General features: G+C 44.3%; 1 protein-coding gene across 1 annotated transcript; it reads left to right on the plus strand.

Annotated features, from left to right (window-relative positions):
- Nucleotides 1-3960: 3960 nt before the first annotated feature.
- SNAI3 (snail family transcriptional repressor 3) lies at nt 3961-14122 on the plus strand. Its single transcript, XM_066583127.1, has 3 exons — nt 3961-4109; nt 11322-11870; nt 13641-14122. Exons 1-3 carry the CDS (start codon nt 3962-3964, stop codon nt 13820-13822), a joined length of 879 nt encoding a protein of 292 aa, XP_066439224.1. The 5' UTR covers nt 3961; the 3' UTR covers nt 13823-14122.
- The last annotated feature ends 845 nt before the right edge of the window (nt 14123-14967 follow it).

Here is a 14967-nt window from a genome sequence, read left to right on the forward strand (position 1 = left end):
AGGTCTGTGATGACAAGGTTGTCCTCTAAATGAGTGTTTTTACTACAATATGAATGGTTTTACATATGGAAAAATCCTTATCAGCATTCTTGGTCATTTCAGCCTATGCCACCTTAAAGGATCAGCGCCTCGATAATGGGGGAAAAAGTAATAAACATATCAATGCAACAAAAAGTTCATCAAGTAGTTATGAGAGCAAAGAAATATTAGAGAATTGCAAAAATAGCAATTCTATAATGTGAGTTGTGCAATACTAGATTCTGGGGTAAATGGGGCGGACTGAAGAACTGATGCATATAAGGGGATTGCGTATAATGCAGCAGTCCCCTCAGCTACAGCAATCGGGGTGGTGGGCAAGCAAGATCCCCAGTTCTGGCGATCGGTAGGTGCCCAACAATCAGACTCCCCAACAATCTGGCACCCAGTACATTGGATACCCTTTAAATGCTCCGTTTATATTCACTGTATATGGATCAGTTACAAACAGAATGCTGAGGGAGGTGTAAACGGAACCTTAAAGGGGTTGTCCCGCGAAAGCAAGTGGGGGTATACACTTCTGTATGGCCATATTAATGCACTTTGTAATGTACATTGTGCATTAATTATGAGCCATACAGAAGTTATTCACTTACCTGTTCCGTTGCTAGCGTCCCCGTCTCCATGGTGCCGTCTAATCGCCCGATTAGACGCGCTTGCGCAGTCCTGTCTTCTGAATGGGGCCGCTCGTGCCAGAGAGCGGCTCCTCGTAGCTCCGCCCCGTCACGTGTGCCGATTCCAGCCAATCAGGAGGCTGGAATCGGCAATGGACCGCACAGAAGACCTGCGGTCCACCGGGGGTGAAGATCCCGGCGGCCATCTTCACAAGGTAAGTAAGAAGTCACCGGAGCGCGGGGATTCGGGTAAGTACTACCCGTTTTTTTTTTTTTTATCCCTGCATCGGGTTTGTCTCGCGCCGAACGGGGGGCTATTGAAAAAAAAACAACCCGTTTCGGCGCGGGACAACCCCTTTAATGTCCGGGCCATTAAAAGTTATGATAGTTTTATAATCTATATTTTATTTTTCAGCTTATTTCAATCCCTTAGTGACCAGCCTTAAAGGGGTTTTGTCCCTTTTTACCATTGATGACCTATCTTCAAGAGCAGATTGGCGGGGGTCTGCCATTAAAGATCACCGTCGATCAGCTGATTGTCCAGCCCGGAGCTGGACAATCACATTGGTGGGCAAGGGTGGAAGTGTAATAGGCGGCTTCACTCCTACTGCAATCAGTGGGAACGAAGCAGTCTGTTCATGTCCGGCCCTGACCTCTGATGTGGGTACCTGGACCTGCTGTACTGACAGCGGGGCTGGGCGATCATCTGATCAGCGGGGATCTGCTATTGATTACCTATCCTGTAGATAGCTCATCAATATTACAAAATCCATCTAAAGGACTAGGCAATTTATCTTCTGCTTTTGTCTTCATTGCGTTCCAAGAACCATACCATTTTTATTTTTCTACATACCTGTATGAGGGTTTGTTTTGTATGTTTTATTGGCACCACTTTTTTTTTTTATTATGGGGTTCACCGTACACAAAAGGAAAAAAAATGCCAGTGATTGCAGTGATTTGCGCGGTCGGACGGACTAGCTGAGCGCTTGTTTGAGTTGGCCACCATCAAGGCAACGAATGACACGCGGAACTCTTAGACCGCAGTTACCTGGCCGTCTCTGGACTGTGCCTGTGAAAACAGGTGCAAAACACATTGGGACGTACACGGACACCTGTCTGGCTGATGGTCTCAGATCTTGCACATTGCATCTGTTCCTCTCATCTGTGAAAACAACCAAGAATAGGGCACACAGCTATTTTATTGTTTCAGATGAATCATCGGTCCATGTGAAAAAACAGACTCCTAGGCTATATACAGCCACGTGAACAGGTCATTAAAGGGATATCTAAGTACTAATTACATTGATGGCAGTAGGGACACACACACATATTCCATATATCATTGTGGTAACTGCAATAAGTCGTATATTAAAAAAAATCAAATTTAAAAATTCGAATTTTAGTTTATTGCACCCTGGTGGCCAATCTAGTGAACTACACCAACTGCAATATGTCAACAGACCAATGAGATACCGTCAAATTCCCTCTCTTTCTATAGGACGAATCAAGATGATGGGGGCAAAATGGGAATGTTTTTTCTCTCTCCTGGAAAGTTTAATAGATTTGACATACAACCAATTGCAGTTTCCTCAGCGATATATAAAAATGCAGTACTCACCTTCTGCTGCTGCACTGTCACCGCAGCAGCCAATAGAAGGACCTGACAGGGACATAATCACTGGCGTCCCATAACCAAAGCCAATGCCAGGACCTTCTATAGAAGCCCACATAATGGGTTTATGGGACATCGCTGGGTCTTCTGGCCCGGTGACATCACCTGTCAAGTGCCATGGCAGTCCGGTGACATGGTGAGTATATTGACTTTATATAGTTTTGGGCATGGGGGGCCCAAAACTATTTTAAAAAATGTAACTCGGAAATGCCCATTAAGTAAGTGAGAATTAAGATACAAAAGGGAGATTTATGAACTAAATAGAATCATAAATAGTTGCAGATCTTTGCACAAGGCTAGCTTGTGCAAAAATTGTGCAGCTTTTTGTCCTCTATGCTGCGCCATAGCACTTTACTGAAAAGGAGGTGTGGCTTGATGGGAGGGGGTGTGTCCTTTCCAGGCTGACACATTTATGTGTGAGTTATGCCAGAAACTCGCTTAAATTACACCAGAAATCTACTCCAGGTCCTCGCTGGCGTTGATTTCTGTGTATGAAGAGGAATGGGACTCTTGTATTAGGCGCATCCTATGCTGGCAAGCTGCATATTAAGACCAGTCCGATGTATTTCTGAATATTAAGATGGACCTAAAATAAAGTATTGCAGTATATGGTATAAGCGATCAAATGACCATAAGTTCAAGTCCCCTGTCGACCTTAAATAAAGATACGTTAAAAAAAGGTGTATTACTGTAAAAAATAAAAGGATATTAAAAAGTAAAAAAAAAACTTTCCCATATTTATAATAAAAAAATTAAAACAAACAAAAATGTTGGTATTTCCACGTCCATAAAAGTCAAATCTATCAAACCAACGCATTACTTATTCCATGCAGTGAATGTCGTCAGGAAAAAAAAAAGTACACAAAAACAGAATTCAATTTTTCGGTCACCCGGTCTGCCCCCCAAAAAAGGGATCAAAAAGTTGTTGTGTACTTCAAAATAGTGCCAATAGAAACCACAGGTCGTCCCGCGAAAAAATGAGCCCTCGCAAAACTACATCGATGGAAAAATAAAAAGTTACATCTGTCAGAAAATGGCGACAGAAATGTTTTTTTGGTTTTAATCTTTTAAAAGTAGTACAGCAAAAAAATAAATACATTTGCAAGCAAGACCCCCCCCCAAAGTTGGCCAAATTTTGTCGAGTTTTCCATTCTACACCACTTTGAAGTTTATAAAAGTTTTTCAGTACATTATACGGTACATTAAATAGCACCATTGAAAAATACAACTCGTCTCGCAAAAAACAACAAGCCCTCGGACAGCGACGCCGACTGAAAAATAAAAAAGTTATGATTTTTTGAAAGTCGGGAGGGAAAAAAAAAGGGTGCGTGAAACGTATCATTTACCCTCTGGTAGGAAGATATACTTTAACGCAGTAAACCCCATTGAAAAATAGTGCAGGGGCTGCAATAAACAGTCTTCAGTACCCCAGTAAAATCCAGTATGTACAAAGCATGAGTAGTGTACGAGGCAGCAGCGGGGAGGCGCAGCCTGCGCCCCCCTCCCTCTTGGCTGCTCGCTGCCAGGATATTCTCTAGGAGCACCTGCTGCAGCTGGAAACATAGGCTGTGCCCTCCTCCCACCTCGCCCACTGCACTTGTCTCAGCTCTCCATTGGCTGTGGTGGAGGCCGCATGGTAATGTACCCAGAGAATGTCCACCCAGATTATTACTGTCCTGGGCTGGGGACACACAGACACTGGCAGAGGATGCCCAGGTCGTTCCTGGTAAAGAAGCCCTGCAGCCACAGGATCCCGAACTATGGACAACTGCTGGAGGCGCAGGCAGGTAAGGCGGCACACTGGCAGACTGCACTATTGCATTTCATGACAGCCATATTAGCGGCTACAAACTTAGAACACGACGTATACCGACATATGGGGAGATGTAAAACTACCTGGCCAAAATCTTTTCATGTATTTGATACATACAATGTTGACACTATTGTATCCATCATTAGTATGACGACACTATGTAACAGTTATTATGTACTACAGACATATCCCTTATCCGACGGCCAACAGAACGTAATATATGCTCCATACGTCGCACCAAAATCTCATCCATCGCTATATACTATGCTGTGTGCAGATAACTCTATCGTACGGATGGTTTTACATCGACCCTATACAAAGGTGCTAAACGCGTGATTAATGCGACGATTCATTCCATGCACTCGCTAAAATGATAAATCATTTGCAGGGTCACCGTGCGCCATTCATTCCGGTACCTATATATATTTCTATATCACTTAAACCACCTATTGTATCAGGGAAATAACCTCGAAGCCAACATTGTCGTACTGATTGATAGGAAATCCGCCATAGCGGTCGGAAAATGTATTGTACGTTCATAGAGTTTACCTTACAGCTGTTTGAGAAAAAAAAAACACGAGACGAAGCGTAATAGTAGGGAGATTTATCAATAGCGCGGTAAGCGACACAAAACCGCGAATTTATGAAGATGGGGAAATTTGCAGCAAATATATTAACAATTGGTAGAGCGGATTGCTGACGCACCTCCCTTACTGCACCGCATAGCTGACGTACGCGTGCACTAGAAATTTTTTTGGGGAAAAAAACGGTAAATGACTCCTGATTACTTCGCCCCTTTGTGTGACACTTGATAAATAACGTATGTTGCACACCATATAATATATTATTACATATCTCTCTATATATCTATTCTATATCTTCTATTACTCATTTTCTCTCAATATGTATTTCTGTGGCGAATCACTTTTTATATACTCGCTTTTTCTTGAAAAATTAAGGTGTCGCACTAGGGAAGAAGCGTTACGTCTATGGTCACAGATATACAGTATATATATATATATATATATATATATATATATATATATATATAAACAATCATTAAAGGGTTACTGAGAAGTATTAAACTTCATTTTTTAAAGGTTTCAATCACTTTGTTGCCTTCAATTTGCATGTATACATCCAAATTGTTGATGCACGGTACGGCCAGGATATATATACTGTATACTTCCGTCGCTTTAATAGCAAATCTTGCTGTATAGTGCTCTGCTATTAAAGACATTGGGACCGCTCCTTGTCTGTCAGATCCTACTAAAGTGACAGGGAGATAAAAAGGATCAGTTCTTGACCCTAAGAAGTGCTAAATGTGGTGCTCAGAAAAAGCCCAAATAGCAGCTGGTGGCTGGAGATACGCAAAAATAAAAAATGGGATCTCTATTCACCAGTATGAGAGCACTGATCGGTATTCTGGACATTTACACCTTGCAGTGTTGATAACCCATCCTCAGGTTAGTCATCAATAGCTGATGGGTGAAGGGGGCCACCGCTCGGGACTCTTGGTGATCGGCTGAACTCATCCCCTGCAGTGGGTCGGACGTATACGTTGAGGTCATAGCCGAAAGTGCAACAGAAGGTATACCTCCCATCGAAATCAATGAGGGTCATACCTTCTATTACACTTCTGACCCAAATGCAGACGCAGCTGTCCAAATCCGGCTTGCTGCAGTGAATGCGGGTGCTGAGATCAGGTGATTGTCAGGGTCCCAAGCGGAAGAGCTCGTCAATCAACTACTGATGACCTATCTGAAAATAGGTTATTAAAACAGCAAGGGGTTAAATGACTGGAATAGCCCTTTAACTTACATCATTGCTGTAATGCTGGAGAATGGAGGTCCCCCTTTTTTTTGTGCATCTCCAGCCATTAGCTGCTATTTGGGTTCAGTTTTGAGCGCTACCCCTTCAAACCCATTTGGAGAGTGAGCAGGCCATTTATTTCTACTAATTGTATCAAATTTATTACATTTTATCAAAGTTTATTACATTGAACGACAAATGGGCAAAAAAGAAAAAAAAATCATAATTGTATACAAATCTCCACCCCTTTTTTTTCTGTTTTGGTCTCATCTGTGGCGCAAATAATAAGAAAACTCAAGTATCAAGTTAAAAAAAAAAAGAGATGACTTCAGAAAATATTGTTCTGAAAAGTAGAAACTTTGATGTGGATAATAAGGCACTAAAGATCTTGGTGACAGAAGGGTTAAATCTCCCCGATCTGTATGGGAAACAGAAAAAAAAACTAAAGTTTTTTACAAGTAGTAAGAAAAAGTTAAAATTTTTGGTTTCTCCCTGGAAATTTCAGCGTAAGCAATGAAAACACGTTGGCGAATCCGGGACAGCTGGTATAGAGGACGCCAACCCGTCCGGTCACCAGATATGCCGGATGTTTTACCTTGTTAGTCGGCGACCCCCGTGAATTGTCGCCCATTAGAAATGCTTTTGTGCTTGCTGGAACTAATTCCTTCCTATGTGAGTGGAGGAGCAGGTGCAGCCGGGGAGACGTGTGACTGCGCCGCGACCAGATAACACACGCACCTGCAGCGCACGCCTTCTGTCTGAATAGTCGATCCCTCCGACTCCTCGATGACGTGGGGGGGGATTTGTGTCACCATGGGATATTAATTGTTTGTATTAGAAAATACTGTTGCGGTTGGAAATCCTCTTAGCAGACATGTCAGCCACTGCAGCGTCTTACTGTACGGAATCTAAGATGTTCTGCAGCAGCTTGGACATCAGTTCAATCTCTCACGATTATATTCTAGTGCAGGCAAATTTTTTTTTTGCCCCAATTTTGAGCTCATCTTGTCCGATTAACTCTACGATGTCCCTATACGATGAGCAGCGGTTTAGTCGCGGATTGTAAGTTCTCTTTTTTGGGATCCATTCCGAAAGACAAAAAATGGAAGAATGAAGTGGGGCGTTATTCCTCTCGTCTTTAAGGCTCCTTCTCAAAGGTGTATGCGCATTTTTGCACGCCTTAATGATGTGTTTTTGCAGAACGAACTATGCTTTTTTTGTGTCCGCGTATCAATATATTTTACAGTACTTTTTACGCCCACAGGGCATGTTCATTTGCGCACGGCAAACAAGATGTAACGGTTGAAATGGCTGATTACCGTTTCCCTGAAAATAAGACATCCCCTGAAAATAAGACATAGCATGATTTTCCAGAATTTTTGAGGATGCAAAATGATTTTTCAGGCTTTTTGAGGATGATTGAAATATAAGCCCTGCTCCAAAATTAAGCCCTGCTAACAGTTAATTTAAATAGTGTCCAGGCAGCTATACATGTAAGAAAGTTAAACCTTTTTGAACAAAAAATAATATAAAACACTGTCTTATTTTCAGGGAAACACGGTAGTTCCAGACGCTTCCTGTCCTGAGTTAGGCTGGTCTGATACGGGCGATCTGGATTCCGCATGCTGGAGCCCATGGTAGAATCCGGCTCTGACCCCAGCCGGCGACCCCCGCATACTTTCTTTTCCAGTACTGCGGATGACCGCTGACGTTCACCGTCTGTCATGCGCAGTACAGATTTTAAAAAAAATATTTGTATTTCCCACGCGGGTACCCGGGGCCTACTCGCAATGTCAATTGCGGGTGGGCTGCCGGTGGGAAGGCTTCCATGGAGTCTACACAAAAATAAAACATGCTGCGATTTTAAATCTGCTCGCAGGAATCGCTGTCCGCTCATCTAAGCGGATATGCGATAGTTCTATTTTTTCAGTGGGTGTAGAATACCGTGGATCGTCAGCACGGGTGATGATCGCGGATTACGCTATTAAAATCGGGTCGTGTGAGACCGGCCTTAGGGTGAGAATTCTGAAGGGGACATATACATTTGCGTCAAAATAAATGTATGTCCTAGAGGGGCGTCATCTTGACTACTTCATTTCTGTTAATGTGTCAAGTGAAGTTTATGTCCCAAGGGAACATGTTCTTCACTTGACTCCAACGCAAAGCTTGAGAACATTTTGTGGAGTCTAGAAGGATACTAGTGAGCTTCTCGTTAACGCAGACTTAGGGTGCGTTCACACGAGCACATAAACGCCGCGTTTTTGCGCCCAGTCGTATATATGTGACCATCTGAGGCGTTGGTTTCCAATGTATTCGTTCGCACGGGCGATTTTACGGCGCGTAAAAACGGCAACCTAAAAAAAAAAACGGAACATATGCGACCGAAATACGCGCCAGCGCATATTCGATGGCCGAAAAGATAGTTTGCAAAGTAGGAACAAACGATAATACGCTTTCTAGCTCTGGTCATAATTGCCGAAAAACGTTCTTTCCGGCGATTAAGCGCTGCACACGTGTGAACATAAATACGCCTACGCTCGTGTGACCGCGCCCTTAGAAAGAGAACTGAGCCGTTATTCCATGAGCGCGCAATTGTCTGTTTTCTAGCTAGGAAAACAAATGTTAGTAATTCATATTGCTATTTGCTAAGGATAGGGGGTTTAATATGAAGTAGAGTCACTTTGGGATCCTTGCATATAACGAAGCCAAACAAGCTTTGGAATACGTGAAAAACCGGACTCCAGAATCGGGTCGATTTTGGGCAGGACCACCATCGCATCCATATACAAGGTCCCCAAAGTGATCATTTCTGAGAGCTACACAGAGCATCACTTAATATTGGAATATTTCCTAATTACAGTTCTGATAGGTGCTTATTAAAGGGGTTGTCCAGTTGTAAACTATTGTTGACCAGTGCTTAGAACAGGCCATCAATAGATCAGCGGGATCTGTCACCAAGAACCCCTCCAATCAGCTGTTAGCCAGGCTGGAGTGCTCTTGCTCTGAACTGATTTTTGCAGGAAGCAGACAGCTCCATTTCTTTGCAGGGGCCAGGTTTGGTATTGCAGGCCAATCTTGGCCAGGAACTTTGCCTGTAATACCAAGCCTGGCCACTACAGAGGAAATGGAGCTGTCTGCTTACTGCAAAAATCATCTCAGTGCACAAGCACATTGGGCCAGCAAGCAGCTGGTTGGAGAGGGTGCTAGGCAGCGGACCTCCAGATCTACCATTGATGGCCTCTAAGGAGGGGCCATCAATAGTTTACAACTGGACAACTCTTTTAATGACACCCGTCCCTAATGAACTGAAGGTCCTGCAGACAAGGTATAACATATTTTCTTGTATGCATAGTACAGGGCTAGCTTGGCAACTACACGCAGGATGAGGGCCAGGTTTTAATACACCAGAAGGGAAAATTAAGTGCACCATGGAGCTTGCAATATAATCGAGCTGCTGTTAGTGGATGCAAAAATGCAGTTTCCGCTATTTCATTTCTAGCTGATGTCAAGTTATGAGATCCTTAGTAAAGGAAAAGGTCGGTAAAAGTTCTAGGCTGCAGTAAATGGTAAGAAATGCCCAGCGTGTATAAAGGTGGTAGACCTGGTAATATTGTTGTGCTGGAAATGCAATATTTAGCCTTATATATACTAGTTCCGAAATTCTCATTTACCATATTGGATCCATAACCTATCAAAGACACTACTGTTCTTTAATCCTTTCCAATCCACTGTCTGACGTCTGAAGACATTCTGATTGAAGGCTGTACAGCTCTGATGTTAGAGGACATCCGGCAGGGTATTCTTACTGTATATTACTGGCCGCTCTGTTGTTGGGGGGTCTCTCAGGCATGTCACATACTGCAGTACTGGCTCTAGCCAGCAGATGGCACCATTGTATAATGGCAGAAAGAGAAAGCCCCCTAGGAAACCCTGAATCCAAAATTGGATTGCAAAGGGTTAAGGGACACCACAGAGGAAAAACTGATTCACAGTGCCAGATTTACTAATGTAATTGCGCCTAGACCTTGTTAAATCTGGTGCATATTGTTGTATCAAGCTTTAGACGTCTTTATTCAGCAAATGCTCCAAAAAGTGCAATCCACTAAATAAAGGTTCGTGGTGTCACCGAACAGTGGGGTTTTTCTGAAATGTTCCTTTAAGGGGGTTGTCTAGTTACCAGACAGCATTGTCCCTCTAGCTCTGTCTTATATTAACAAAAAGAGTAGTACTTTCCCCTCCTATACCGCCACGATCTAGCGCTGCAGCCCCCCGCCATGGTCCTGGTAGTTTTTGTTTCTGATGAGGTCATCAGAAGTCATCTGACTGCTGCAGCCAATCAGAGGCTGCACTGCCATCATTGTCTGCTCTCCTGGCATCAGCGCTTGCAACCTAGGTGCCATGATGCCAAGAGTTCAGAACAGTGAGGCTGCATCCTCTGATCGGCTGCAGCTGTCAGGTGACTCCCGATGACATAATCAATAACAGCAAACACCGGGACCACAGTGGGGCTACAGCGCTGGATCACCACTGCATAGGAGGGATAAGTACTATTCTTTTTTCTATTTAAAGATAGTTGGAGTTAAATAGAAATGTTGTCTGGTAACTGGACAACCCCTTTAACCCTTTCCAATCCACTGTCTGACGTCTGAAGACATTCTGATTGAAGGCTGTACAGCTCCGATGTCGGAAGACGTCCGGCAGAGTATTCTTACTGTATAATTCTGGCCGCTCTGTTGTCGGGGGCCTCTCCAGCATGTCCCATACTGCAGTACTGGCTCTAGCCAGCAGACGGCGCCATTGTATAATGGCAAAAAGAGAAAGCCCCTAGGAAACCCTGAATCCAAAATTGGACTGCAAAGGGTTAAATATGTTTCTGCCCATTGTTGGAATAACTAATACTGATATCCTGTGTAAGCGTCACCATTGTGAATAAATTACAGCCAGCTGGGTCATAATTGATAAGCAAGTTGGTAAAGATGCCCGAACATACTGCGGATAACCCGATAAGCTAACTGCCAGGCGGCACCTGGACTTGCTATAGTTATTGCTTGAGCTTGGCTGTCACTTGCCATTTAGTACTAGTTGCCAGGCTCTGACTACACTTGTAAATTCAGCCCAAAAAGTGTCCTGAAGTTCAAGCACCAACCGTGACCACAAGCGTAGTGCCCTAATAATGGTCCACAATTATCTGTTATCTCAGCAAATTCGGGACTGCACCACCGGGACACCAGGTGGAGAAGATGGTGTACTGCAGATGACTCAATTAAGAGTTATGAGATCCTAATTAAGTTACATCCCATCCGTTTCATTATAAAAGTCCTTGTTCCTATTCGTATGGTTGCTGGTATTATAACGTTGTGCGTTTCTGCCGCAGGACTGGTGCTGTCTCTATATCAGACCGAGGATACCTCTATTCCCAGACAAGATATCACAGACCCGTGGCAAACCCGAGAGGCGACACCGCAGATCCAAGTGGAAAGGGGACATGGTGATCACTTTACCAAAACATTGCTTAACCCCCTGGACGTTAGAATGAGTGACGCTCTGCTGGTTTTACCAAATGGATTACCTCTGAAAGACAATATGAACAACCTAAACATGCCGCTCAGGAACAGAGCACCAGACGGCGGCGGCTCAACGCCCGGGCATAAGGCCGCATGCAACTCCAGCTCTCAGGGAGGATCACCGTACGTTACAGAGTCTGTGGGGCGCTTAGACTTTCCAAAACCAGACAGACTATTCAGTGGAAACAAAGTACGGAACTGTCGGTATTTTAACTGTCCCCATTGTTCTAAATCTTACAGCAGCTTGGGTGCCCTAAAGATGCACATCCGTACTCATACGCTGCCCTGTGCATGCCGGATATGTGGCAAAGCCTTCTCAAGACCTTGGCTTCTACAAGGACATATTCGAACACATACAGGTAAAATAAAAGGCCATTTCCCATCTTAGGTCACACATAGCTGAATTGTTGAGAGTTTTGGGCTGCAAGATGCACACCAAACTTCAGCTCCGTACATTGTGCTGTGGCCTGGGTTGGTACTGTAGGCTGAGTCCAATTGAAGAGAATGGGACTCAGCCTGCAATACCAGCCTGGGCCACTGAATAATGTACGGAGCTGTCTGCTTCCTGCAGCAAAACAAATGAAAGTGCGACAAGCCCTTTAATGAGGTCACAGTTTCCTATATGATTATAGAGCACTGAATTAAAGAGGTTATCCTGCCCTAATCACTTATCACCTATGATTGATCCAACTGCTGTAACCTCAAGGGATCAGGAGAATAGAGCACTACAAGTCCACCAGAAGCAGCAGTGACCACCACTTCATTCACTTCTATGGGACTGATGGGGATATTCGACATCTGCAATCAGCTAGACAGTGAATGGAGTGGTAGTCGCGCAAGTGTAGTACCACTCCTCTCACCTGCTGGACTCAGGGTGCGCTGTTCTCATGATCTCTGAGGGCCCAGCCATCAATCATTTATCACCTATCCTGTGGCAGTCAAGTGCCGTGATAAATCAGGGTTTACAGGTTCCAGCTTGATTTTCAAGACTTCTGCTTGCTAGTATTCTTGTTTGCATCTCAAATCTGAAGATCAGTCCTGACCTAGGCATAGAAAAGGCAGCATGCACATTTATTTCTATGTGGGATGCAGACAGCAGCTCAGTCCAGGAGCCCTGGCACCATCTGATTTTGGGTAAAACAATAGCGATCAACTGGAAAACTCAGCTGATCCTTCTTCACCTCAATGCCAGGATGTCCATTGGTGGCCAACGTCATGGAGACTGAGCTAGAGCCATGAGAAATGTAAAGCTAGTTTCACACGAGCGCATTATGGGAGGTTATGGACCCCGTAAGGGTGTATTTATAGGGGCGACTCTCCCCTGTAAATTCTGTCTGATTGTGAGATGGACAGAACTCACATGGGACAAGCACCCATTAATGGGGTAATCCACGGGGGATTTCTCATTGAAAAATCACAGTATGTCCTATTTTTCTACGATTCACCAAAATTCTCTACGGTCATGTGATAAAAAATGCATTGCACTGGTATGTCATGCGATTTGCATGCAAGTGGGATGCTATTTTTTTAAGAAGTTTTACTATTGAAACCGCATGTGATTTTTTTTTTTTTCTATGTGTGAAAAATGAAAAAGGAAATCTGATGCAAATTGTGCATTTTTATCTCAAAAACGTATTGAACACACAGGAAAACTGCAGCAAAGTCGCAGGGGAAGTGGTCAGTTTTTCACTAACTTAGGGCTTATTCCCACGAGCGTACATCAGCCGGTGTTTTCACGGCCAGCCGATATACGCTTCCATCTAAGCAGTCCCCCTTCCCTCCCACTCACAAGCTCTCAGCCTCTCTCCTCCACTCCTGTGTTTGCAATGGGAGGGGTGGGACAGGGGCGGAGCGTAAAAAACCCGACCAATATACGCCCTTCTGAATAAAGCCTAATACAATGGGCCGGTCTGACCGTGAGTCTAACGACCCATACTGAGAGCATGATCGGGATCTATGTTGTTCTGAGTTCTGCATCACGCCCAAGGGCGCCAAAAATCATGAAATCCTTAAAGGTCTTGGAGGAACAAAAAGAAGAAATATTTATGGACAAAGTTTATATAAAGGATTTTTATTTTTAGCGCCAGACCTTTTTTTGTGTTACATTTTGTATTTTCCTCTTTCCACAGGGGAGAAGCCATTTTCATGCTATCACTGTGGCCGCGGTTTTGCAGACCGTTCTAATCTGCGGGCTCATCTGCAGACACACTCAGAAGTGAAGAGATACCGGTGCCCGGGCTGCGGTAAAACATTCTCCCGCATCTCCCTCCTCACTAAGCACCGCGATGGCTGCTGCTGCCCCGTGTCTTGACTCGCACCATCCTGCTGCCATGGAAGAAGCCAACACCATCCTCTACACGGACACATCCCCAACGGGGCGCCAATCTAAAGAACAACCGAAAGACTTCTGCAAAAGTAAAGCAGGGGACTCGCTGACTGGTCTTGGGGACTTTATTGACTGGTGGTATTCTCCTTCACATTGCCTTACGTTTATAAAGCATCTCTGTCAATGTTAACTTACAGTGAAGTGATCTGGTTCTTTACAGTTAAGTGATCTGGTTCTTTATGGTTGCTGTATTGTATATGTATTAAACAACATGATAGAACGTGATAGATTGAAGACCTCATCTATATACAGCTTGGTAAGACTAGAGCTATCTAGATTTGCAGTGATGTATGGTTCAGGTCCATGCAACTTTTTTGCAGTTTAAGTCTTTGTCCGATCAGTCGAACCCCTTGCAGAATGTAGCCGCTGGGGAGATTAGTTGATTGACACTCCGAGCAAAGAGTTGATTTTAACAGGGAAAACTGCAGGCACTCCGGCACTTCTGCCAGGGCTGTTGTAGTGTTATATGGTGGCCATTACAATGAAGTACATCCATATGGATGGCTAGAGTTCTCCAGAGTAGCTTTCTGTTCTGGTTCGAAGATGGGGTCCTAAGCAGTTTCGCATGATTCCTATAAACTTATGGTCTTGCTGCGATGTGGACAGTTATGTCCTAGTACAAGCTTTGCAGTTGTTGCACTATGCAGCATTAAAAGTTAGGAGGAAGATTGGGTTTCAAATGGGTTATGTTCCGGATAGGTAATCAATAGCTGATCAGGTGGGATCTGCTGCTCGTTAGACCGATCGATCACATAAGGCAGGGGTCCCCAACCACCAGTCCGCAGACCAAGACCGGGCCGTTAGGGTTTTTTTGCTGGTCCGCAACTGTGTCATCAGTGTGCAGCCTGGATCCTCCTCCCCTGATGTCTCCTCCTCCCCATACTTGATTCTGCGAGAGCAAGGGGAGGAGGCGTCCGACAGCACACTGACGTCACAGTGTGTATGGGGATTGTGCCACTAGCAGTGCCGAGCAGAGGAGTAGTAGCGCTTGCACGAGAAGGAAGGGGTAAGTATATGGGTCTCAGGGGGGAATGCTATTACTACTGGGGCTGATATAGGGGATACTATTA

Source organism: Eleutherodactylus coqui, chromosome 11 (assembly GCF_035609145.1).
Source record: "Eleutherodactylus coqui strain aEleCoq1 chromosome 11, aEleCoq1.hap1, whole genome shotgun sequence".
Taxonomy (NCBI): domain Eukaryota; kingdom Metazoa; phylum Chordata; class Amphibia; order Anura; family Eleutherodactylidae; genus Eleutherodactylus; species Eleutherodactylus coqui.